Genomic DNA, 25,070 nt, shown 5'->3' on the forward strand with positions numbered 1-25,070 from the left:
TGGCCTCTCTTGACCCCCTCCGCCAAGTGTGTGTGCCATCACAAAACGTGAGACGGAGAAGGGACAGACTTTTCACCTTAGTCCTGGCCGCCCATATTCAGAGAGGCCGACTGTCTTGTTCATTGCTGCCTGGCAAAAACCTACATTCATAAAGAGAAGTGATGAACCGGGAAAAATGATTTTAAATTGATGCCACAAAAGGGCTCGTTTCCCTCATGTATGTGAAACTCTTGTGAACCAATAAAAATATATATGTATATAGAAAAATGAGCAAAGTGTATGGATGGACAGTTCGTAGGAAACTCAGTGGTTCTTAAGCATATGAGAAGCTATTCAACTACGCTGTAATAAGAGAAAAAAAGTCGCAGTGAGATCATTTTTATTAGATGAGCAAAGATTTTTAAAAACGTTTAATACAGCCTGGACAACATAGCCAGACCTTGTCTCTAAAAAACTTAGCTGGGCTCGGTGGCGCGTGCCCGTAGTCTCAGCTACTCAGGAGGCTGAGGCAGGAGGGTCACTTGAGTCCCACAGTTTGAGGCTGCAGTGAGCTGTGATCGTGTCACTGCACTCCAGCCTGGGCAACAGAGTGAGACCCTGTCTCAAACAAAAACAAACAAAAGAAAGTTTTAATAGCATAATTTTGAAGAAACTAGAGAAACAAGCTCCTTTACGGGTAGGAGAATAAATTAGCGTAGCTTCCATTCAGATATTTGTGGATATCCATAAAAATTCTAAATGCACATAGCCTTTGACCCACATGCAGGAATGATGCCAGAGACGGACTCGCTTGTATGAATGGCATATGTGATCATCACATTTGCTTACATACTACGTGCCATCCCATGGGAAGTGTTGGATGCACCTGGGCACATCCATAGGCTGCAACGCCGGGCAGCCGGAGACAGATTAAGCAAGTGTTGATCTGTGAAGGCTGGTTTCTCTGCCTGGCCCAGCATTCTACAGTGGCTTCCATGTTGCACTATAGTAGGCCATCCCATGGCCCCCCAGACCTTTCTGGAGCATCCCCGGCGTCCACTGTCTCCCTGCTTGTCCCCACCTGGGACTTCACGCCTCCCTCCAGCCTCCTGTCCCTGAAGCCTGTTCCCAAGGCCTTCCGTACTCTATCTTCAAACACTTCCCAGGTTTTCCACAACCTTCTCTGTATTCAGGTCTCCGCCCAACCCCACTCCCACCACCACCACTACAGCTAATGGACATTCCCTCTATACACGCACCTCCAGTGACATCACTCACAGTTCTAAAATGGCCAGATGACTGGTTCTGTGGGCCTCAGGACATGAAACAGTCCTCGGCATATGTGAATAAAAGGTTGTTTACACTAAAAAAGTGACAGGTCCACAGCAAGTGCGAATAACTGAAAGTAAACCAAAGACTTCAACCTCCCCCAGGCCATTTCTCCTATTACTACATACAGCCCACGGCTGGAATTCACTTACACAATAATCGTCATATCTCGTCTTCAAGAGGATTGTCAATGTGTCCACTATAATCCTTCAGAACAATCTAGAAATAATACCTCTTAAGGCAGATTCATCTCCAAAATGTTAAAAGAAAAAAAAAAGTTTTAAAGTGTCAAATTTTCATTATTAACAACTAATGCAATATACAACTTTGAAAAATGGGCAGAAAGAAAGAAAAAACAACTATAAAGGTTGTTATTGAGGAAAATGGAAAATCTGAACATGAACGGTGATACCGGATAATAGTATTGGATCAATGTTAAATTTCCCAAGGGTGATCATTGTATTGAAAGTATGGTAGCCCGTGCCATTCATTGTTCTCACCAAATTGTTCTGAAGGATTTAGGGTGAAATATCGTGATATCTGCAAACGTGACAGAGACCGAGAGAGAGCAGATGTGGCAAAACTGGTGAATCTAGGTGAAGGCTATGTGGGTTATTCCGTAGGTTTGAAATTAAAAATAAATGAGTTGAAAATTTAAAAAACAACAGACAAGAGCTTCCATGGCTATCAGTGAATTTCCTTGTGAACACTTAATTCTTCCTGAAAGATACTAGATGGGATTAAGATGTAATTAATCACTGAGGGCTATGCCCGCAGCCCTGTGGACCGCCTGCCTGCCTTAGATCAGTACTTTTCCAATTAGCGTGTCTCCTTGGCTCTGGTTTTGTTATAATTTAAATACAAACCTACTGCTGTGCAAAGCATGATAGACATCCTCAATCACCTCTCCAGCCACCTCCAGCTTTTAAGAAAAAAAAATTGGCTAATTTTTCTCATAAAGAGGGAAGTCTGATCATCAGCAAATAAGTTAATTCCTACTAAATATGAAACATTGACTCTCACTTCATGTTATTCTCACCCAAAACAGGCAGCATTAAAGTTCAAAAAAGACCATATATCCTTGAAGAGTAACTGCTGACCTTATTCACTGGCAGTGGGCCTTATAGCACAGTGAATGACCAGGTTAGAGACATGCTTCACATTTGCTTACATACCCACAAATTAGGGGATGATGTATCTGGACTATCTAGTAGAACTTTATCATAGGAGTATGTAGATTTTCCATGGAGCGCTGTTGTGTGACTTGAATTTTAGTCTTGGCCCTGCCTCTGACTTCCTCGGTGATTTATCCTGGTTCCAGGGAAGGAGACCAGCCTTTTCCTCATGCTAGTCTTTGGTGGTTTTTAAACATTTGTTTAACTCAACAAATGAAATGTATCATATGCCTGACACCGCTACACCAGTTTTTTTACATATAAAATTGTTAAAAATTTTTGGCCAGGTGCGGTGGCTCACGCCTGTAATCCCAGCACTTTGAGAGGCCAAGGCTGGTGGATCATTTGAGGTCAGGAGTTTGAGACCAGCCTGGCCAATGTGGTGAAACCCCATCTCTACTAAAAATACAAAAATTAGCCGGGCGTGGTGGCGGGTGCCTGTAATCCCAGCTACTCGGGAGGCTGAGGCAGGAGAATCACTTGAACCTGGGAGGCGGAGGTTGCAGTGAGTCGAGATCACGCCATTACACTCCAGCCTGGATGACTAGAGCGAGACTCCTTCTCAAAACAAAACAAAACAAAAAAACATATAGGACCATAGTCCTTAATCTCTCCAATTGACACAGGCAGAGCCAGAGACTCACGGCTGTGAGCAGAGGTTCTCCAGGCAAACAGCCAGTGCTCAAATTCTGGTCTAGCCAGCTGTCAGCTTGGGCAAGTTACTTAACCTCTCTGTGCCTCAGTTTCTTAACCTGTAAAGCTGAAATAGATCATGCCCCATGGAGTTGTTTCAGAGAGTATATGAGTCACTACATATAAAACTATTTGAAAAATTCTTGGCACATAGTGAGTGTGCAATTATTATTAGCTGTTGTTGTGATCTCAAGTCTTTCTCTAACTTTATTTATTTTATTGAGATGGAGTCTCACTCTGTTGTCCAGGCTGGAGTGTGTGATCTCAGCTCACTGCAACCTCCACCTCCCAGGTTCAAGCGATTCTCCTGCCTCAGCCTCCCAAGTAGCTGGGATTACAGGCATGCGCCACCACGCCCGGCTAATTTTTGTATTTTTGGTAGAGACAGGGTTTCACCGTGTTGGCCAGACTGGTCTTGAACTCCTGACCTCAGGTGATCCGCCCGCCTTGGCCTCCCAAAGTGCGGGAATTACAGGCGTGAGCCACCGCGCCCGGCCTATTATATAAAAGCTATGCTTGCTACCGAGCTAGACTATAAATTAATACATCCCCTGGGCTTAGTCCAATGCTTCACCTGGTACAGCAATGATGATCACCAGCTGATAACCCTCCTACTAAGGTGCCCAACGTACCTGCACGTCCAACTTTATAAATATCAATGACATTAATATAGACCTATAAATACATAGGCAACTAGTTTTGAATGCCTGTTACAGCAGGGTGTGACTCGCAGTTTCCACTGTGGACAGTCGCACTGTGGAGCTGGGGAAGGCCAGTGGAGGAAAGCTGATGTTTCTAGGTCATCATTGGGAAGGAGGGCCTGGCCTTGGCAGCTTTCTCTCTAGGGGGATCACTGTGCTATGTCAGCCATCCTGGTGTCTAGCCCCCTTTGGTGAGTGATCTGCATTTTAAAAATAAACTTTATTGACATATACACACATCACCCTGTCTTTGTAGGGGTGCTAAGGTCAAAACAGCATGTGGTCATCCCCTCCAGTGTCCTGCTCAGTCCCCAGCACCAGGTCCTGGGTGATGGGGGGTGAGGTGGGTGGAAGCAAAGCTGCTGTCTGTGCTCACGTAAGGGTCATCAGCTGACCTTTGTCCTTGCTCTGCTAGGTGGGCAGTGACTGTACGAAGCCCCGGGGGATACAGGAAATGAGAGCAATGCAGGACAGTGAAGCCTGAGAGCCGGAGGCCTGAATGGTGCCGCTGCAAGCACGCCAATTCCGCAGCCTGCAGAGAAGCTCCTTCGTGGGGAAGGCAGGGCTTGAGTTGGGTTAGACCATTCGAAGAGTGAGTGTGAACTGCTGGGCACGAGGATGCACACTCCAGAATGACCGAGGGTGGTTGAGTTGGATTAATTTGGGCAGTGGAGACGCATTGGCAAACAGTGCTCATCTGGAGGTGATCAGCTTAGGAAAGTTGGTAAATTAGGACAAGCTTGGCCTCCAGCAACTCAATCCAGCCTCCTCCTGGAGCATCAGCACAAAGTGGGTCCCTCTGGCCACACAGAGGAAGCAACAGTTCAATCACTGGGTCCTGAACCACTTCTAACTCCAAACAAGAGGCACTGCCATCACCACCTTGTGGTGCCCAGGAAATGGAGCAGAAAACCTGGAACCCAGCTGGGAAGCATCGGGCTCCCTCTAAGGGTCTACACGGTGTCTAGCGAGCAGGCGGGACAGCTGAGAGGAGGGGTGGGCAGTGTGGGGACAGGAGGCTGGGCCTGTCCAGTAGCTTTCTCCAGGACACCAGCTCTCCACGTGCTCTGCTGTCTGGGCACCGCAGGGGGAATGAAGACTGAGGGAGACCACGGGAACTGATGACTAGAAAGAAGGCACGATGCCTGCATGGGGCCCGCAGGACACGTCTGTGACCCGACTCGACCGCCTCCCTCCCAGAACCACCGTGAGCCCCAGGCAAGTGCCGACGCTGTTCCACCTGTGGCTGAGCCAGGTACCTGTCCCCCTCTGCATGCACCCGGGCCACCCACCGGGGTGGGGAATGGACAGTGAAGTCCAAGGATGACCTGATGAAAGGGGCGCTCAGAGAAGACCCTGGGACTTCCAGGACAGAACAGGACTCGGGAAAAACAACTCAGTGTAGTGTTCTGTGTGCACATTTATTTCTTTCAAAGATTGTTTGTGTTCCAGCCACATCTTCTCCAAAGGAACCCACCCAAGCCCGTGTGCAGGCTTGCTGCAGGGCTGTCTTCGGCGTTTAAAGTGCTACTGAGGAATACAATCATTGTCACGTAAGTTCATCACCGCACTCCAGCGTCAGGCCAAACCTTTCCGTGGACCTGGAAAACCTCCCATTTTCTTCTCTTTTTACAATGCAGTTTCGACATAACATTGGTAGAGTAAACAACAAACCACAAGCCTAAATGATGAATGGTGCGCTGCTGCCCAGCTGCTAACTGAGAGAACGAGGCAGTGTATTGTGTTTCGAATGCAAACGGTCATGGACCCAAGGTAACCTGAGTTTGCTCTGCAGGATTCCGCAGGGGCCTTGTCCTGTGCAGGCTGCTTTGGTCTTCGTGTCTAGGCCGGTTTGGGGCAGTGGGGAGAGGGCCTGGCAGCCTCGAGGTCTGTTTTCCGTCGGACAGAGATACGTGTCCTGCCTTCCACCATCCACCAATTTGTACTCTGAAGTTTCCAGACGAAGAGCTGTGAGATTACTACCCAGGAAACACCTGCCTTCGGTGGCCAGCAGTGTAAATTAATCTTTCCCTCTCTGCTCAAAGCAACTTTGCAACTCTCGTCTATAGAGGTGGCCAGTAAAACCCAAGCAAAAATCTAAACGGGCACCAGGTGGCCACTGAGTGGCGACTGGTCGAGTAGCAGTTGGTCATAAGGGATCAGGGCTGGTTTTGAACTCAGACTTGAAACTTGACTAAAATAAAGTGCTCTGTCAAAACTCTCACAGCAAGTTTTCAGCTGGAACAAGGAGATGGCTACTTTTTGTTATTGCTACAATAACACACGCGTGTGTGCAAACACACATAACACACACACACACACTTAAAGCTCCATTTCACTCCTCCACAAAGAACAGAGGCACCTCCTTAAACAAAGCAAACGGGGAAGGGTTGCAAGCTCATTAAAACCAACATGAGCACCCAGTTCCAGAGATACAGACACAATTAATCTTAGTGTTCATGAGGAATCGTTTTTAAAACACAACTGGGCAAAACTTTCATCCAGACAAAAGCCAAAAACAAAAGCCCTCAAGCCACAAAAGCTTGTAGAAGAGGTGAGGCGATAAAGGTGATTTACACATCAGTATTTTTAGCATTTGGTGGATAATCTTAATTTATCTTTAACCTTCACAACATTTACTTTGTCATAAATACCCTACACCACGAAAAAACAAACCTGCATAAAACAGCTTGGAAAACAAACATTCACAGTATCAATACAGCCCGTTTCTCACGGTGCTACCCTGAAGCTAGCCGACGTGTTTCCTTTGCCTTTGCTTCATAAACTCCCTCCCATGTTGGTGTTTTCTGTAACTTCAGAAAAGGCCATTGGATGGAGACAATGTGAGCGTGTCTACAGGAAGCAGAGCCCTAGACCTTGGTATTCGACAGTAAGCAGCGCTCATGGGATTCATCTGGAAATGGAATAGTTAAAAACTTTTTTTTTTTTTTGAGAGCAAGAAGGCTTAATATAAAATCCTGGGGCCGGCCTGGTGGCTCATGCCTATAATCCCAGCACGCTGGGAGGCCAAGGTGGGTGGATCACCTGAGGTCAGGAGTTCGAGACCAGCCTGACCAACATGGTGAGACTCCATTTCTACTAAATACAAATAAATTAGCCAGGTGTGGTGGCGCGTGCCTGTAATCCCAGCTACTTGGGAGGCTGAGGCAGGAGAATCGCTTGAACCAGGAGGTGGAGGTTGCAGTAAGCTGCCATTGCACTCCAGCCTGGGCAACAGAGTGAAACTCCATCTCGAAAAAAAATTTTTTTAAATAAAAAAAAACTTCTGATATCCTTGCACTTGAATAGAGTGCACCTGAATTCCAAAATCAAATAAAAAAGAACAATTAAAAACTTCTCATCAGTGTCTGAAATTCTGACACATAATATCCTCTTGGAATTCTTATATATGTCTCAGCCTCTTTTTACCACATGGCAAAGAGCAGTAAAACTTCAAGTAAAACATTAAAGTGAACATCTGTCCCATCTGTCCCAAAAGACTAGCAGTGATGCCTGACTTTGGGGACAGAAACTTGGTAGTATTCACATATTTTGAAACTCCAGGTGCTTTTTTTACAATGATTAAAACTGGAATATAATTTTAAAAAACAAAGCAGGTTGAAAAAGTCATTTTAAAGTCACTTGATAATTCCTGGAACACCTAAGAAGTTTGTAATGCACATTTTAAAGTGAAATTCCTAATGTCGTTTTCTAATCTCTCTCTCTAAAAAAGAAGAAAAAAAATCCTATAATTTTGGTTTTTATATAGGTTTTTACTAAAAAAGAAAAAATCCTATAATTTTGGTTTTTATATAGGTTTTTACTAAAAAAGAAAAAATCCTATAATTTTGGTTTTTATATAGGTTTTTACTAAAAAAGAAAAAATCCTATAATTTTGGTTTTTATACAGGTTTTTACTAAAAAAGAAAAAATCCTATAATTTTGGTTTTTATATAGGTTTTTACTCACCAGTGGCTCTATTACCCCCAAAATATTTAATGTTTAAGGATTAACAAGAGGCTACGGAAGGAAGCTTGCCCATTTCCATCTCCAGGACAGAAGCCAAGCTTTCATAACAGCCTTTTACATGTCTTTGGAGAAAAGTGAATCATATTAAACTGTCAAAAACTTCACCCCAATGATGACTGCTCTTTGACCAGCATGTCTACTGGAAGTGGCACATTCAGAAGTGAGATCTGTGAATGAACTGAAATAGAAAGGCAACTGATGAGGAAAGCGACTGGAATGATACTTAGGGATATTCAGGTTTGTCATGTTTTCCACCAAAACAAACCCAAACAAGGGCACCCCGACCTGTGTCCAAGAGGACTGTTCACAGCAAACTTCTGAAGCGCTCATAGAAGGAATGTCCTGCGAGTTTGGCCCATTGGTTATTAAACTTCCATTCCTAAGACTGACACCTGAGACACAAAATAATTTCCTCTATTGCCCTAAAAAGACTTTGTTTTGGCTACTGGCAGCATTTGGCAAAATCCATGTATGTGTTTGGTTACTGTGTTCTACGAGCGGTCACGTATGGCTCCTGACTTCATCTGACAGGCCTGCTGTGCTCTTGTTTAGCAAGTATGACAGGCAGGAAAAAAAAACCTGGATGTCAACTGCTCCACTAGCATTATTAGAGCTTTTAACACGATAGAGAAAAATGTAAAAACCATGTGAGAATATATATATCTTCCACTTGCAAGTAGGCTCAAAGTAAACTTAGAAAAGTGTTCTGCATACTATGCATAGGATATAGTTAGTGTTCAAGTTCTATGGCTAATATCAAAGGTAGATGACTTCCTACATCTGTCGTAGCGTCTCCATTCTTATCAAAATTTCTCTATGTATCCAAAATCCTGCCTATGTTCCACTTCCCTGGACTCAGGGCCAGCTGCATTTTTTATTCCAAGCAGCAGATGAAGAGAGGTGACCCATCCTTTCCATTCACAGTGACAGCACAGGGGGGCACGTCCTTTTTGTGACATGGTCCAAGCATGGACCCGAAACAACACTTGTTAGTGTAGAATAGGTAAACTGAGTCCCTCAAACCTGCCCTCCACAATCTATTAGAGCATATTATTTCACTTATAATGTTCATCTCCTTCTAATATGAACCCTAACCCTTAGCTATGAGCACAGCCCAAGCTCTGTAGCTGTCAAGTCTCATTTAGCATCTGGTGGCAAGTTGGGCTTTTTCGTCCTCTCTGGGAGAAGCCTCCTGGCTGGAGACTCAGATTTTGTTTTCCCTTTAAATGACGAGATGGTTGGAAGAAACCCAGCAAGACAAGCGGGGCATCTGGACATCCGGCGGACACACTGGCTGCGTCCTGGTGAGGGTAGTTAACGCGGGTGCACGTCTTCTGGCTTGGAGGTGATGACCTCAGGCCCTACGTGCAGGGCTCCACGGGGGCACCATTCATGGTGTTCTTGTTTCTGTGCCTGGAGAGCAGCTTCTTGTTCAGGATCCTGGTGAGGGTGATGCCTTTCCTCCGGGAACCCTCTGGCTGCTCCAGGAACACAAGGTCATTGTGTGACTGACTCATGCCTGGGTCTTTCTGTTGATGCCGCCGGCGGAAGAACAGCTTTGCACCTTTCCTTAGAATTCCTCCTGGAAGAGGGAAGCACAGGGGCTGGTCAAGTGGGCAGGGAATGAGGGGCTGAATGACTGGTCCAATGGGACAAAGGGAAAAGGAGGCTCGAATGCCTCTAACGAAGGGCCAGTTTACTACTTCAATATGCTGTCACTACCTGCATGAGAAAAACAACTGGGATCTGGCTTGTACAAAACGAGAGTTTTCAAGATGAAAAGGAAACGAGATTATAACAGTAGAAGCAGTAAGCCTGAACTATCACTTGATATCCCTTTCTAAAGCCGATATTTATATTCCTGAATTTTTTTTCTTTTTTTTTTTGAGACAGAGTCTTGCTGTCTGTCGCCCAGGCTGGACTGCAGTGGCGCGATCTTGGCTCACTGCAACCTCCACCTCCAGGTTCAAGCGATTCTCCTGCCTCAGCCTCCCAAATAGCTGGGATTACAGGTGTGTGCCACCATGCCTAGCTAATTTTTTTGTATTTCTAGTAGAGACAGGGTTTCACCATGTTGGTCAGGCTGGTCTCGAACTCCTGACCTCAGGTGATCCACCCCCCCCTCAGCCTCCCAAAGTGCTGGGAGCTGGGATTACAGGCATGAGCCACCACACCTGGCTTATATCCCTGATTTTCTATCAGACCAAATGGAGGCAGACAGCTATTGCCTCGGTTGGGATACCTGGGTCCCCTCTGTGCCACCCACTTCCCCTCATTAGGAAGGGTGTAGGTGGCAAAGCAGTACTGTGTCCCAGAAAGGATGGTCACACTCATAAAACCCAATTAAGACCCTGAGAACAATGGTATTCACTTTCTTAGGAATGTTAAATAATATTTGCTCTTTTGGGAATAAGATTTTATTAAAAAATAATTCCAGATCCTATCATATTAGGCTATGCCATCTGAAGTTTGTTACTTGGGCATATTTGGCCTACAAAACGTCAATTTTGTGTGGTTCGATGTATCTGCTTACAGATAGATACAGATCTCTATATACAGATATTTACCTGGCTATAGATATCCATCAGATAGTAGAATATGGAATAGAAAAAAATTAGCAGCAGCAGCAACAATAATTTCAACAGCAATGATTCCTTAAAGATCAAGTACAAGCTAATGTAGTGGGTGCAAGAGCCCACTAATTTGCTTTTTCACAAATTAGTTTAACATCCTATTAACCAAGGCTGGCAAGGTCGAGGGAGTAAGCATTTCAGGCCAGCCTGTGAAATTCATTACCGCTGGCATGTAGGTGGTAATGACTTTGAAAGAAGACAGGTCTGATCATCATGAAGAGGAGCTTTATACCTAATGTGATAATTTATTCCCTTTGTGATAGGCATATCCAATAAACATTTCAATAGCCATGACATATGCAAATCGCCACCCATGTTGAGGAGGTTGAAGGAGGGCATGAAGAATATCAATTCCCTCTTCTAAATGAAATGCACACCAACAACTGTGGCATCTGAGGGCAGTCGGAGAACCCTGACCTAGACCTGCCTATGAATCTTTGTATAATCAAAGCCTACTATGGGGAAAGAAGCATGTGCCCCTGAGCCTGACTTCAAGCAGGAACTACTGTGTCCCATCTGCTCTGCCCAGGTTACAGGACAGAAACTGAGAAGATGAAGGGCCGCAATGGACTGAATTTAATTTGATCAAAGCGGCCATAATTTTTTAAAAACTTGACTCTCTCAACACAACCAAATCACTTTTTATGACGTATCATTTGGACATTTTTTACAGTGATCTAAAGTTAGGAGCCTGTGTGCAGGGGCTTCAGGGACTGCTGGAAAAGGAATGAAAAAGGCGGGTAAGTAGTATCAACGGTAAATGATGTCCCTGTTGTCCGCAGGCCTAATGGCACACCTGTGGGACATCAGTGTCAGTTCCTGGAGTGATTCACGTCCCTGAAAAATGCAGCACATCGTGAAAAACCAGCCATCAGCAGGGTGTGTTCTGACAGGTGGATAATGACCCCCAACTGGACATGACTTTGGAGTTTGGCCAGTAGGGCAGATACAGTGGTGCTGATGTGGCTAACTGCCTGGTGTATCAGAGGGCACCTGCTGGCGAAATGCCCTGGGCATGGTGATAGGGGCTCCCAGGCAGAGGAACCCCCAGCTGTCAGGGGGCTCTGAGCTGACCAGGTGACCTGAGGCTGGGGGATGAGGGGGCCCTCAGTGGTGTTTCTGATCTATAGGCACCTGCGCCTGCCTTGAAGCTCTGCTTTAGGCTGATCTTGGAGGCCCTGAAGGGCCTATGGACAAGGGCTCCCAGGTGGAACAGGGGAGAGGAAGGGGTGGATCCATCAGCTTCACCTGGACTGCTCCAACGTCACCCCCTTCACTTCTAGGGGAAATGGAGGCCTAGGGGAGGGAACACCAACCCACCCCCCGGGGTCAACCACAGACCCAAGGACTCAGAACCCCCAGCAGTGAGAGGTTCCCTCCTGCTCCATCTCCAAAGTCCATTTCATAGGCGTCCCTGCACTGAAGCTGGCCTGGCGTCTGGATCCAGGCCTGAGGTATGAGCAGGGACAATGTTATGGGCTGAACTTGGCTCCCCCACCCCCACCCAAATTCATATGTTACAGTCCTAATCCCCAGTACTTCACAGAATGTGACCTTATTTGGAGATGGGGTCCTTGCAGAAGTCATCAACTTAAAATTAGATCATTGGGGTGGCCCGTGATCCAATATGCCTGCTGTCCTTATCAAAAGGGGAAATTTAGACACAGAGACAGACACACAGGGGAAGACATTGTGAAGGGTCACAGGAAGGACGCCACGAGAAGATGAAGGCGGAGCACAGGGTGATGCTTCTACAAGCCAAGGAACACCAAAGGTTGTCAGCAGCTGTCAGGAGCTGGAGAGGTGGGTGCAGGCTCTCCCACAGGGCCTCAGAAAGGGTGGCCCTGCTAGCACCAGCAGCTCAGACTTCCAGCCTCCAGAACAGGGAAAGAATTGGCTCCTGGTGTTGCAAACACCCAGTTTGTGGTACTTTGATACAGCCCTGGGAGGGGAGGGGGCGCATTTGGCTTAAGGATCCAGGAACGTCCACCATGTCTTCCTGTTCAGTCCTTAGAACCCAGGCAGCAACATGGAGGAGTGGAGGCGGAGAGGACAGTGGAGCAGCATCCTCAGCCCCGAGCCCTCCAAACAACAGGCCTCTAAGGACAACAGGCGTGCAGGCCCTTCCTGGAGAATCTGGCATGATGGGGGTCCAGGGACACCGGGCATGAGCATTTTTCAAAAGTTCCCAGGTCTTTTGAACATGCAGCTGGGATTGTCCACTGCTAGCCCGGGTCTGGCCAAAATGCCACTAGTGCTTAGAGCACCCGGAGGCCACAGCCGACAACGCAGGAGCAGGCCAGGGCCAAGGACACAGGCACCATACCTGCTCTCCTGCATGCCGCTGCTCATGCTCCTTCGCACTTCACTCTGGGGGCCTGCAGACCACAGGGCTGTGTGGGTAGAAGCTGACACAGCCCACCTGCAGGGCCCGGCGCCACGCCAGAGACGCGCGGTGTGCCCAGGTTAAGAGGGAAGTGGGTGTGGAGACAGGCAAGGCACGGCTGTGTTCAAAAGACCTTAGAACAGGAATAGGAGCCAGGCACGGTGGCTCAGGCCTGTAATCCCAGCACTTTGGGAGGCTGAGGTTTGGAGAATCCCTTGAGCCCAGGAATTGGAGACTAGCCTAGGCAACATAGCAAGACCCCATCTCTATTTTTAAAAAATAAAAAAATTAAACTTTTTAAAAAGAAATAAAATGGGATATGTACATTTTCAAGCAGTTATGATAATTTATGCAAGTGAAATTGTACTACAAGTGCCTAAACCTGGGAGGCTGAGGTAAGTGTTTTGCTTGAGCACAAGAATTCGAGACTACAATGAGCTATGATCTTGCCACTGCACTCCAGCCTGGGTGACAGAACAAGACCCTGTCTCTCAAAATAAAATAAAATAATAAAAATAAAAACTGCCTAAAATTCTAATTCTTGGCATATTAAGATGAAATAGCAAGGATTGCAGCCTGCATGTAAAAAGATGGTAGACAAGAAAGATTTGCACGGCATGTTTGTTTTAACCCCACTCCGGGCTCCAGTCTGTTGTCTGTCCATACCCTGAGGGACTAACTCCTTTCAGTGGCAGATCCCTGCCCCAGGGAGCTCTGTGCCTCTTCTTACACCCTACCGAGAGGGGCTGGTAACAAGGTTATTTTCTGTTCTTCCATCTTCACTCACGCTCTCCAGAGCATGTCTGCTGTTTTGTTAAATTTCTTTTTTTTTTTTTTTTGAGACGGAGTCTCGCTCTGTCGCCCAGGCTGGAGTGCAGTGGTGCTATCTCAGCTCACTGCAACCTCCGCCTCCCAGGCTCAAGCGACTCTTCTGCCTCAGCCTCCCAAGCAGCTGGGATTACAGGTGCACATCACCATGCCTCGATAATTTTGTATTTTTAGTAGAGACAGGGTTTCACCATATTGGTCAGGCTGGTCTCGAACTCCTGACCTCGTGATCCGCCCACCTCGGCCTCCCAAAGTGCTGGGATTACAGGTGTGAGCCACAGCTCCTGGCCTGTTTTGTTGAATTTCATAGTTCAACATCAATGCCAGAAACCAGATTATGGTCATATGTGCCCGTGTGCAAATCTTCCTGAAATCATTTGTGTGACTTGCACACTTTCCCCTAACCTGATAATTTGTCACAACTTCTAGGGGGATGGCATCAACTTCTCGTACAGGGCACGGTCATGTGCGGGTGGGGACTGAGGTTTGCAGTTCTGTAGACTGGACCCTCAATTATATTCCCCAGCCGCCTCTGAGGAAGGAGGCCTGATCCCTACCATTTTTAGGGTTGCTTTTGGTCACTGTTTTCCTACCTATAGGATTTTAAGACAGATTCCTCAATTAGCTATTTATGTTTGCTAGACTCTGTAGGGACAAATGAGGAAGCTAAGGTTTGGAGAGGTGGCTGTCTGGGGTCGCACACTAATGGGACAGGTGTGTGACATTGTGCTTTCTGGCTCTGAAGTACATGTTCCCAGGCCCTGCTCTTCCATGCTGCTAAGGACGGCGTCTGAGAAGTGGCCAGCCAGGTGTCTAGAAAAATGGGCAAGTCTGTGGCCCCTGGGGAGGAGACTCCGGAGAGTGTGGATACATCAAAGCCCGTGGGGTCTCATGGAGCAAAGCCCCCTAATCCTGCAAGGACTTGGGTGGGATTCCCAGAATGAGTTGCGTCTCCAGAGAGGCATGCAGGGGGCAGGGGAGGAGGATTCCAGCCATGCAGACTCACCTCAGGCAGTGTGTGACTTGTCAGCCATCAATGTGGACAGAGTCTACATGCGGACAGAGGCCATTCCATTCCCTTTCTCAATAGCAATGGGAAAGCCTGTCTCGACTTGGAAGCAGATTGTTCACTATCACCTTTGGGGTAAACGATGCAGGGAGAACAGGGCCCCCAGATTTGCCAGTGCACACTAAATAGCAGCCCCATGGTGGTTGTGAGGGTCGAGGCTGAGACAGGAGCACACTCTTGTCTGCTGGGCAGTAACCCCATATGGAATGTACCGGTCTGCCCACCTCCACGAGCAACACCTGTGAGGTGTCGCTGTGTCAACCTGGCCGCAGCACCCGGAGATTCAACAGAACACGCACTGAGGTGCGGCTGGGAAGGCATTGTGTAGATGTGGATAACAACTCCAGCCAGTGGACTTTAAGGAAAGGAGATTATCCTGGAGAATGTGGGTAGGCCTCATCCAATCAGCTGAAGGCCCTAAGAGCAAACACTGGTTTTCCAGGGAGGAGGAAATTCTGCCTCAAGAATGAAGCATCAGCTCTTGCCAGGGTCTCTGGCCTGCTGCCTGCCCTGCGGATTTCAGACCTGTCAATCTCATGAGTCAGTTCCTTAAATATGTAACCTATGGGTTCTGCTTCTCTGGAGGACTGTGACTGATCCAGTAACTGATGGTCTGGATCAAGCAGATCATCTGCTTGACTTTGAGCCTGCAGAATGTGTTGCCCTTTGCTGATAGTGAAGTTCACGCTACGGTCAACAATAGCCGGGGCCATGTTGATTGCATGAAGCCTGACTACTTGACTCCAGGCTACCTTCTCTACGCCACCAGCAAGAAGCGAGACTTAGACCTCACCCGCAACCTTCAAGATTCCTGAAGATAATTTGGGGAGTGGTTATGTGAAATCTGAGGCAAGTAACCAAGATTTTAAATGGGAGACAGGGAGAAGAAGAAAAGTCTTTCCCTGGTTGTAACAAGGTTTAAAAAACAAATCACAAGAAGCCTGAAGTATAAACAAATACGTGAAAGAATTTAAACATAATTAAATTATAGCTCTAATGTCATAAATATTTCCAAATGTATTCCTATTTGTCTCTACAGAGTCTAACAGACATAAATAGCGAATTGAAGGTTCTGTCGTAAAACCCAGCAGAAAGAAAAACAATGACCAGAAAAAAAAACAATTGTCTTTGGCTTCCCAAGAACAGCATTGGATTTCAACTGGAACCACAGATGGTCCGTTGATAGAAGCGACTACTTTTTAGCTCTGGAGGACGACAAAGGGAACCAGCTTCTTCCTGTGGGGGTCACAGCGAGGTCGCCTGGCCACATCAGGTACCAGAGCGAGCGCCCTCACCTGATAGGTGCTGTACAACCTCAGCCACAGCACTGTCAGGAGGAACACGCGGAACTAGCAACCTAGGAGGGTAAAGGCGGAGTGGGGAGGGAACACGAGGCAGGCAGGTCGGCTGGCTGCTGAGCTACAGGCTGCACTCCTAGGACGTCTACGTGTAATTGAAAAAAATAAGACAAAAATAACTTACTGTGCAGGCAATTAATTCTGGTTGGCATAGCGATCCTCTTAAGTTAAAGGGAATGAGCATGAGATGAAGAGAAGTAAGAGGCAGAAAGAATTATGCAAGAGCAACATCAGAGTGGACGTGGGTAAGGGTTCTGAGCCATCTACAGACACCACACGCACACAGGACGCCACTGTGCAGGATATTTGGCAAGGTTTCTTACTGTTCCAAGTTTTTTTTCCCAAAACCTCCCTTGAAACTTTTGTGCTTACTTGTGGTAACACACCCATAATATACCCTCTTAACCATTTCTACCTGCATAGCTCAGTGGTGCTAAGTATATCCACGACCAACTTCACTGATCTTTTTTTAAACTAAAAGTAAATAAAAATTTGGGGAATACATTTCCTGTGCGGGCTGGTTTCCAACCAGCAGAACCTCAGGAGGATTCTAAATACACAGGCACTCTCAGAAACCGAATACAAACTCCTTAGCAGGACAGAAGATACAGGTGGTTCTTAAACCAAAAAAAAAAACAAGCTTTAGTTTTTAAAAAAGACACCCTCTATCACCAGTTTTGAAAAATGTTTGGTTGAAAAATGAAAATGACTTGGCACCCATAACACAGAATCGTCTCAGATTGTGACAGCATCTCACAGAGATGCTAATTACAAGTCTCTTTAAAAGCACTGGAAGGAAACATTGAAAACTGCTGCCAAGTATGTCCTGTTCAAAAACCTGGGGTCAATGAGGTAGGGGCGTAGGAGTGAAACGCACGGCACGGCTGAGCCTCTCTGCTGCATTCCCAAATGCCGAGCCTCCGGCAAGTTCTGAGCCTGCGTTGCAGGTGGCCAGCCCCAGCCCCCAGCACACCTGCCCGACACCCAGTCCCGAAAGGGTGGACCCTTCATCCACCTGGCCCGTGAAGGGAGAGGAGCAGGGTGGGTGACACAGCAAGGATGGAAACCCAGGGAAAGACCTCCCGGAAGGGAAATCAGACAGGGGGAGGGAGGAGGGGCTGTGTGAACACAGATCTTTGCATGAACAGAGTGAGCGAGGCTTGGCATTTCAGAAGGAATGAGGAGGGCGGACGGGGGGTTGGGTTCTGCCAGGACAAGAGGAAACGGGCCATCGAGTCAGGTAAGGGAGAGGAAGAGCTACCCCACCCTGCACCCATGTTTGTCCTGCTTCGCCCAGCACTCACTGTCTACAAGACAAAGAATAGGCCACAGGTGTGTGTGTCAGGTGACCAGGTCACCTTTGACATAACCCAAGCCAAGGCCTCTTAACAGGAGCACAGGAGCCTGTCACAGAGGTCAGCGTGCAGCTTACAGCCCTCAAGTGCTCTGTGGAGGGGGGTCCATGCATCAAGCACCCCAAGGCCAGGCAGTGGGCAAACAAGAGTCCAACGGGTCTGAAATCTTATCCAGGAAATTTCCTCCTTCTCCCTTTCCTCTTCTAACTTTCCATTTCCCTCAACACCTATCACAACTCTGCACTGGCAAGGAGGGGGGCATGGGAGAGGGAGGCCGCCGTGCCATGGCTGAGGGACACAAAGCAAAGACAGGGAGAGAGGGGAAGAGGACAGACTCAGACAGTCCAGCCCACGGCAGGCTGTGGGCTTTGGCACCAGGGACATTTGGGACCAGAGCATGCTGCACTGTGAGGCTGCCTTGTGGGGGCGTGTCCTGTGCACGGCAGGGCGCTGAGTGGCATCCCTGGCCTCTATTCACTAGATGCTGACTGCACCCCAGACTCCCAGCTGTGACAACTAAGGTGTCTCCAGACACTGCCATATTCCCTGGAGGGAAAAAGTGCTGGGCTTGAGAATCACTGGTCTATGGCATCAAGAACAGAGGACAAAAGGCAGCGACAGCAGCGCTTAACAAAGCTCCCCCAAGGAGCCCCATCGATTTCCCGACACAGAGGTCTCAGGACGTCCTGAGATTTCCGCTGAAAGCCTTGGAGCCCCACACAAGAGCCAGAGCCAGGAGTTAATGCTGAGCTTCACCTGAGCTCACGGCTTGGCCTGCCTTGCCCCTAGTCCTGTCTTCTGCACCAAGATGTCCTTTTGTCCCCCGAATGGTGGAGTCAGGTGGGCGCAGGCAGTGGCCATGCTCCTCATCTTATGGAGGAGGATGCTGAGGCTCGGTGAGTCTCACATCTGGAACGGACCCCAAGCCCCTAGACTATATGTCCTTAGCAAATACATTCAGGTTACTCATGCCAAGGCACTGTCTCGGCAAATCTGCACATGCTTAAGGAATTTATAGTTTTAAAGCACGGACTTAGGGCTAATGGAAGCAATCAGTACTAATGAAATGATCACCTCCTCACCACCCACATATTAAGTTAACCGATTCATTATTCCCAGGAGCTTTTCTCCCTGTAGAGCCTCCTAGGGTCAGGTGGTGAGGTCTGGTTTTGTTTCAGGTGCAGGGAGACTCTTGACAGGCACAAAGGAGCAAAGATGTCCATATCGGCAGTGGAAGGAGCCCCAGGCTCTGCCTGGCCTTGCTCTGAGTCTCTGCGGCCCATCATTGTGTACGGCTCTTGGTAACCCCTCGGGAAGCCAGGTGGAGCGAGCCCGGACTGAGGAAGGGGCCTCTATGCATGGACACACACTGACGCCAAATGCAGAGACGACGTCAACCCTCACACAGAAGGACCTGCAGATGCCCCCCCATGGGTTCAAACATTCAGCACAGGGCATTTCTGGAGGGGCAGGGGTGAGGTTGGGAGGGAGTTTGTAGGGGACAAAGGGAAGGAAGGCAGATGACTTCAGCTTGGAAGCCAGCATGAGCGCAAAGCCACTAAGTGGGGGGCCCGGGATGGGGGGCTCGGGAGCAGGTACCTTTATGCTTTTTGGCAGTGCCCGGCTCCGAGACACTCATGGAGCTCTCTGACAGCTCATCACCGTCGGGGTCCAGCAGGACCTGGCTGCTCCATGCCGCGGCCTGTGGCTCCTTCTCCAAGTCCCAGGAGTCCAGCTCGTCCTCCTGGAGCTTGGGGGCAAGGGATGCCTGGGCTGACTCGGCTTCCTCTGGCGGGGCAGAGGCTGCCGCCCTCTCCGGATGGGATGGGGCGTCCTCCTGGTGGGTGCTGTCCACAGAGGCCGTGTAGCCCTGCATCGGGGCAGCGTCGTGGTCCTGAGATAGTGAGGTCTGTCAGGGGCAGTGGGGAAGATGATAAGGGATACATGAAAGGAAGGGAGGGTTTGAAAAGACCTGAAAAGCACTCTCCAAAACATTCTGACAGCTGATTTCAAAGTCTCAGAAGATGCAGCCGTGGGCCTCAGAGAAGGCGCTTATACATCACGGCCGTTGCTCATGCTTGGGTTAAAAAAGGTCTCCCTTACAGCCAGGGCTCAGGATCCCTAGGCAGCTGGGGGTTGGCCCCCGGGGCTCAGAGGTTAACCCTCTTCCTCCCGCAGATGGGCCTAGCGGTGGGAGCGTTTGTGGCAAGCTGCAGAAATGAGATGCGAGAGAGAGAGCCCGTCCTTCAGAGTCCACGACAGCACAAAGGAAGTGGCCGTGGGTGTTTCGGGTTTAGCTGTCTTTGTGCCTACACGTTTATGTTACCTGCAAGTGGAAATTCACCGGCACATCCTCTCAAAAATTATATTTTGTGTAAAAATATTTAAGCACTAAATGAACCTCTGAGAGTCGGGATAGCGCTTCCTTGGAGGGGGGAAAGTTTGGGGAGGAGGGCACGGGAGCTCCCTTCCTTGGAGGGGAGAAAGTTTGGGGAGGAGGGCATGGGGGCTCCCTGAGGGCCAGTCATGCTGTTCTCGGTGTGGGTGGCAGTGACACAGGTGTTTGCTTAGGGACAACTGTGCTGTTCTGACTTGAGTGCCAGCCTGTGGAAGCGCCCACTGACTCAAGATTAGATAATCTCCCCGTCTCTACTAAAAAAAATACAAAAAATTAGCTGGTCGTAGTGGCGGGCGCCTGTAGTCCCAGCTACTCAGGAGGCCGAGGCAGGAGAATGGCGTGAACCTGGGAGGCGGAGCTTGCAGTGAGCCGAGATTGCGCCACTGCACTCCAGCCTGGGCGACAGAGCGAGACTCCATCTCAAAAAAAAATAATAAAATAAAATAAAGATTAGATAATCTGAGCACCAATAAAAATAATCACTGCGGTGAATTCAGAACATTAAATACTAAGATCCAGGAGTTCTTTGTGATTTTTAAATATGATCTTAGAGAAAGTATAGGGGAGATGACCACGAGTCTTGTCCTTATTTTGCTCATTCATTCACCCAAGAGCGAAGAAAACCCAACTACTGGGCCCCGGACTTCCAGAGAGGTCATGGATCCCTGCTGAGGGCCCCTGGAGGGGCTCAGGAAGCCCCCAAAACACCACCCGCCTGCCTCTGGGACGCGGGGCAAGGCCACCCTCTGGGTACAATGGCAAGGCTGATGACTCATCTCTGGCACCTCCGAGGTCCTGTTCCGGCCCGTCTCCCAGCCACTGAGGAATCCATCTTCTGCGTGCCCTCTGGCCCACCCACCCATCCCCCTGCTACTCCAAATCAAAATCTTCCCAACTCTCCCTCCACCTGTTCATTCGGAAATGTCAAAAAAGAGGAAGGGCCGGGAGCAGTGGCTGACGCCCGTAATCCCAACATTTTGGAAGGCCAAGGTGGATGGATCACTTGAGCCCAGGAGTTCAAGACCAGCCTGAGCAATGTGGTGAAACCCCATCTCTACCAAAAATACAAAAATTAGCCAGTCTCATAACAAATTAGCTGGTCTCAAAATAAATAAATAGATAGATAAAAATTTTAAAATCAATTTTAAAACATGTAATAAAAAGAGTAAGGATCTGTAACATGGCCCTTTACCTGAGGGGCTGGCCTCTCCGCAGCTGAAACCACACACTCGCCACCACCTGCTCTGAGCAGACGTCCCAGAGTGGGAGAAGGGGGAGAAAGGGAGTGCAGTGTCCACGGGGGACACTACAATGTTCATTTCTCTCTGATTACAAAAGGAATAAACATTCACTGCAAAAAAGTAAAAGGCTTTGGAAACGTGTCACGTGGAAAGTGAAAGTTCCCCGTGACTGGGTGGTGACGAGAGCAGAGGTTCTGTACCAAAGGGGAGTCTTACATCATGTTCCTCTCTTTCGATAATTTTTCTTGAAATGATTTGCCAACCTCTCAACGTGTAAAGCGTCCCCGATTAGAAAGTCTCCCGTGTCCTTGGTGAATAGGATAAACTGTGTAAACACAACACCACACATGACTCCTTTGTGGGGTGAGGAACATAATTTGACATTTGTAAATGGAACTCTCTGGACGTTAACCAAGTGCTTGGGCTAACTTCTTCAAAGGGCAGAGGAGCAGCAGGTCACTGACAGATGACCAGATGAACACCTCCCCAGCCACCACGATGGTACCTTGGAGATCCCTGATATGATAATAGTGCTTTTCTTCCGTGGCGACTTGAGTTTCAGCTTTGAAGATTCACTGAGCTGTCGAATGGCCACTTCTGCCACTGGATCCGAACCATTCAACACCAACAATTCTACCAGAAGGAAGGCAGTGTTAAGTTCATCAGCAAAAATTAAAGACTTCCATGGGAACTTCCAGGGATAATGGAAATGGTCGATAAGCAATGGTTAGCAGATATTTTCTAAAAGGGGCCAAAGAGTCAATTGTTTAGGCTTTGTAGGTGGTCTCTGCAACAACTTCTCAATGCAGCTTTTATAGAGTGAAACCAGCTAGAGACCACAGGTAAATAAATGAGCATGGCTGGGTTTCAGTAAAACTTTATTTACAAAAACAAGTGACGGGCCAGATTTTTCCTATGGGCCATAGTTTGCTGTTTGCTGACCCCAGGTCTACAACTTGATTCCCTGGGTGGTTACAAGATACTCGCTGAAGTGTCTGCTTAAGATTCACCGATTTTATTTATTTAAGTTATACCTGAATAGAGTTGATGGCAAATGGCAAAAGCAAGCAAACAACAACAAAAAATATCTAACCCTTTGGAAGATTTTGAACTTTGAAAGGCAAGGTAGTGACTCCTTTTCCCTCCCAAGAGTGCCTAAATACATAGAATAGTAACTAGAGCTATGAAGGGCCAGTTAATAAAAGCACCTCCTCCCCCAGGTTAATAACAACACACACCAGCCAACATCAATAGAATGCTTACGGCAAACCAGGTGCTGTTCAGAGACAGAGCTCTGTGCACATTCTCTCATTTACTCCTATTCCACACCCCATGAGCAGGTCCTTCCTTTAATCCCATTTGACCACTGAGGAGTATGTCCAGCAGCCAGGAGGCCCCAGAGCTGAGATGACCAGCAGGCCTCTCTGACTCACAGCTGATGCTTGTAACTTACACTTTCCTGCTCAGGTAAAGTCAAAATGACAAAGCTATTAAAGTAGCAGGATGGTAAAAGGAACTTCTGTCTCAGTTTTGGCCATGGCCTGAGGCTTACAGATGCTGCATTTCCAAAGGGAGTCAAGATAAGACCACAGAGGCCAAGAACCGGTGACAACAGTGACACTGGGGAATAATAAATAGATACTTGGTCTTCCTCCCTGGTTCCTGGCACAGAGAACAAAAAAAAAAACCCTTTGAATCCAGAGCCACGGAGCTGGGGCATCTTTCTCATTCCTAATAAGCCCCTGCCCCCCACCCGAGTGAACGCTAATGAGGATGGGCGCTGGATGTCGGAGGCACCAACCCTGTGGTTAGAAGGCTGGAACTTTCTGCCCTCCTCTCGCCTGTGGGGAAGGGAAAGGGGCTAGAGATTGAGCTCAAATCACCAAACGCCAATAAGTGAATCAATCATGCCTACATACCTACTTATAGAAGCACCATAAACCCCTAAATGACAGGGCTCAGGGAGCGTCCAGGTTGTGAACCAACGCATGCACGTACTGGGAAAGGGGCGACTCCACGGAGATCAAAGCTCCTACACTCAGGACCCTTCCAGACTGTGCCCTGTGCCCCTTCATTTGGCTGTGCATTTGTGTGATAATAAACTGGTAAACCCAAGTAAAGTGTTTCTCTGAGTTCTGTGAGCCATTATAGCAAATTATGGAACCCGAGGAGTGTGTCATGGAAACCCCAATTTGTAGCCAAGTGGGACAAAAGTGTGGTAACCTGGGGACCCACTATTTGCACCTGGCATCTAAAGTGGGAGGGTGGTTTTGTGGGGCTGAGCCTTTCACCTGTGGGATCTGAGCTAACTCCAGGTAATGCCAGAATTGAATTAAATTGTAGGACACCCAGTTGGTGTCTGCAGAGAAACAGAAAATTGCTTGCCATAGAAAATCTACACATTTGGCGTCAGGAGTGTTGTGAGTCGAGGAACAGATTTTTGTGTAGCCACTGACCCACACTGAGACGAGAGAAGTGCTCGAGAAAGGAGTTGGGGAGGACTCCTTAGGAGAAAGCTGTGCTGTAATTCCCAAAGCCACCAAGGGAGACGTGTCGGGAGCACGTCCTTCTCACGCCAGGCCCAGTGCTTCTGTTCAGTCCCCCGAGAGCCCGGTCCAGGTGCCAGGTGCAGCCTGGACATCTGCTACCGCGCCCGGCTGCACCGTGGCCGGTGAGCCTGGGGGCCGGCTCCATGGACCATGCATCAGAACCCACAGTGGGAACATCAGCCCAGGTCTTTTAAGAGGGATCCTGCCCACGTGACAGGACCCCGCAGCATGGGCAGTGGCGGCACTGCCAGGGGAAGAAACTGAGGAAGGGGCATCAGGGGCAGCGGCAAAAGCGTCAGCGGCATTAGTACCAGAGCGGCTCCAGCTCAAATAAGGGCTGGGCAAAATGAGGCTGGGACCCCCTGGGCTGTACTCCCAGGAGATGAGGTGCCCTTACTCACAGGGTGAGCTAGGAGGTCGGCACAAGACACAGGTCACAAGGACCCTGCTGATAAAACAGGATGCGGTAAAGAAGCCGGCCACAACCTGCCAAAACCAAGATGGCAATGAGAGTGACCTCTGGCTGTCCTCACTGCTGATGATACACTAAGGATAACGCATTAGCATGCTAAAAGACACTCCCACCAGCACCATGACAGTTTGCAACTGCCATGGTAAAGGCAAGAAGTTACCCTACGTGGTCTGAAAAGGGGAGGAACACTCAGTTCTGAGAAATCGCCACCCCTCTGGTAGAAAACTCATGAATAATCCACCACTTGTTTAACATATGATCAAGAAAGAACCAGAAAAAGAGCCAACCAGCAGCCCGTACGGGTCCTCTGCCTACAGGGTAGCCATTCTTTTATTCCTTTACTTTCTTAATAACTTGTTTTCACTTTACTCTGTGGACTCGCCCCGAATTCTTTCTTGCACCAGATCCAAGAACCCTCTCTTGGGGGTCTAGATCAAGATCCTTTTCTGGTAACGAAAGGAGGGGCAGGGCCTGCGTCCCAGAACTGCAGGTGGGGGACCCAGCGGGGTAGTATCCAAAAAACCATAAAACCTCCCACGAGAGGAGGAGGCAGTTATAAACTTTCACCAGGCTGAGAATCCAACACCACGTTAAGACAGTGCCCCTCCAGTGAGAACTTTCCACTCCCCTGACTGCCCCACCTTGCCCAGTTGTTGACCTGGGCAAGGTCAGACACAGGACTCAGCGAATGTGGGAGAGCTAAGCAAGAAGGAAGCATCCATTGCCCCTGAGAGCAGGTCACGAGGAGGCGAAGGGAGAAAGTTAATCCCCAAATTTAGATTGCGCAGTGATTTAATGAGTCAGTAAGACATCTCTTCAAAAATGTCTATTACCTGAAACTGACCATAAAATAGGGAATTTGCATTTCCTATTCG

At 48.3% G+C, this 25,070-nt stretch overlaps 1 protein-coding gene across 1 annotated transcript in view; it reads right to left on the minus strand.

The window, feature by feature from the left end:
• Positions 1-5,279: 5,279 nt before the first annotated feature.
• The window catches only part of C2CD2 (C2 calcium dependent domain containing 2), a 68,708-nt gene continuing 48,917 nt past the window's right edge, over positions 5,280-25,070 (minus strand). The window contains exons 12-14 of the mRNA XM_001135072.8: positions 21,680-21,807; positions 19,135-19,444; positions 5,280-9,488 (exon numbers count right to left, since the gene is read on the minus strand). Coding sequence (XP_001135072.2) covers positions 9,268-9,488; positions 19,135-19,444; positions 21,680-21,807 — 659 coding nt within the window. The 3' untranslated portion in view covers positions 5,280-9,267. The remainder of the gene's footprint in view (positions 9,489-19,134; positions 19,445-21,679; positions 21,808-25,070) is intronic.

This window comes from Pan troglodytes, chromosome 22, assembly GCF_028858775.2.
Source record: "Pan troglodytes isolate AG18354 chromosome 22, NHGRI_mPanTro3-v2.0_pri, whole genome shotgun sequence".
Classification (NCBI taxonomy): Eukaryota; Metazoa; Chordata; class Mammalia; order Primates; family Hominidae; genus Pan; species Pan troglodytes.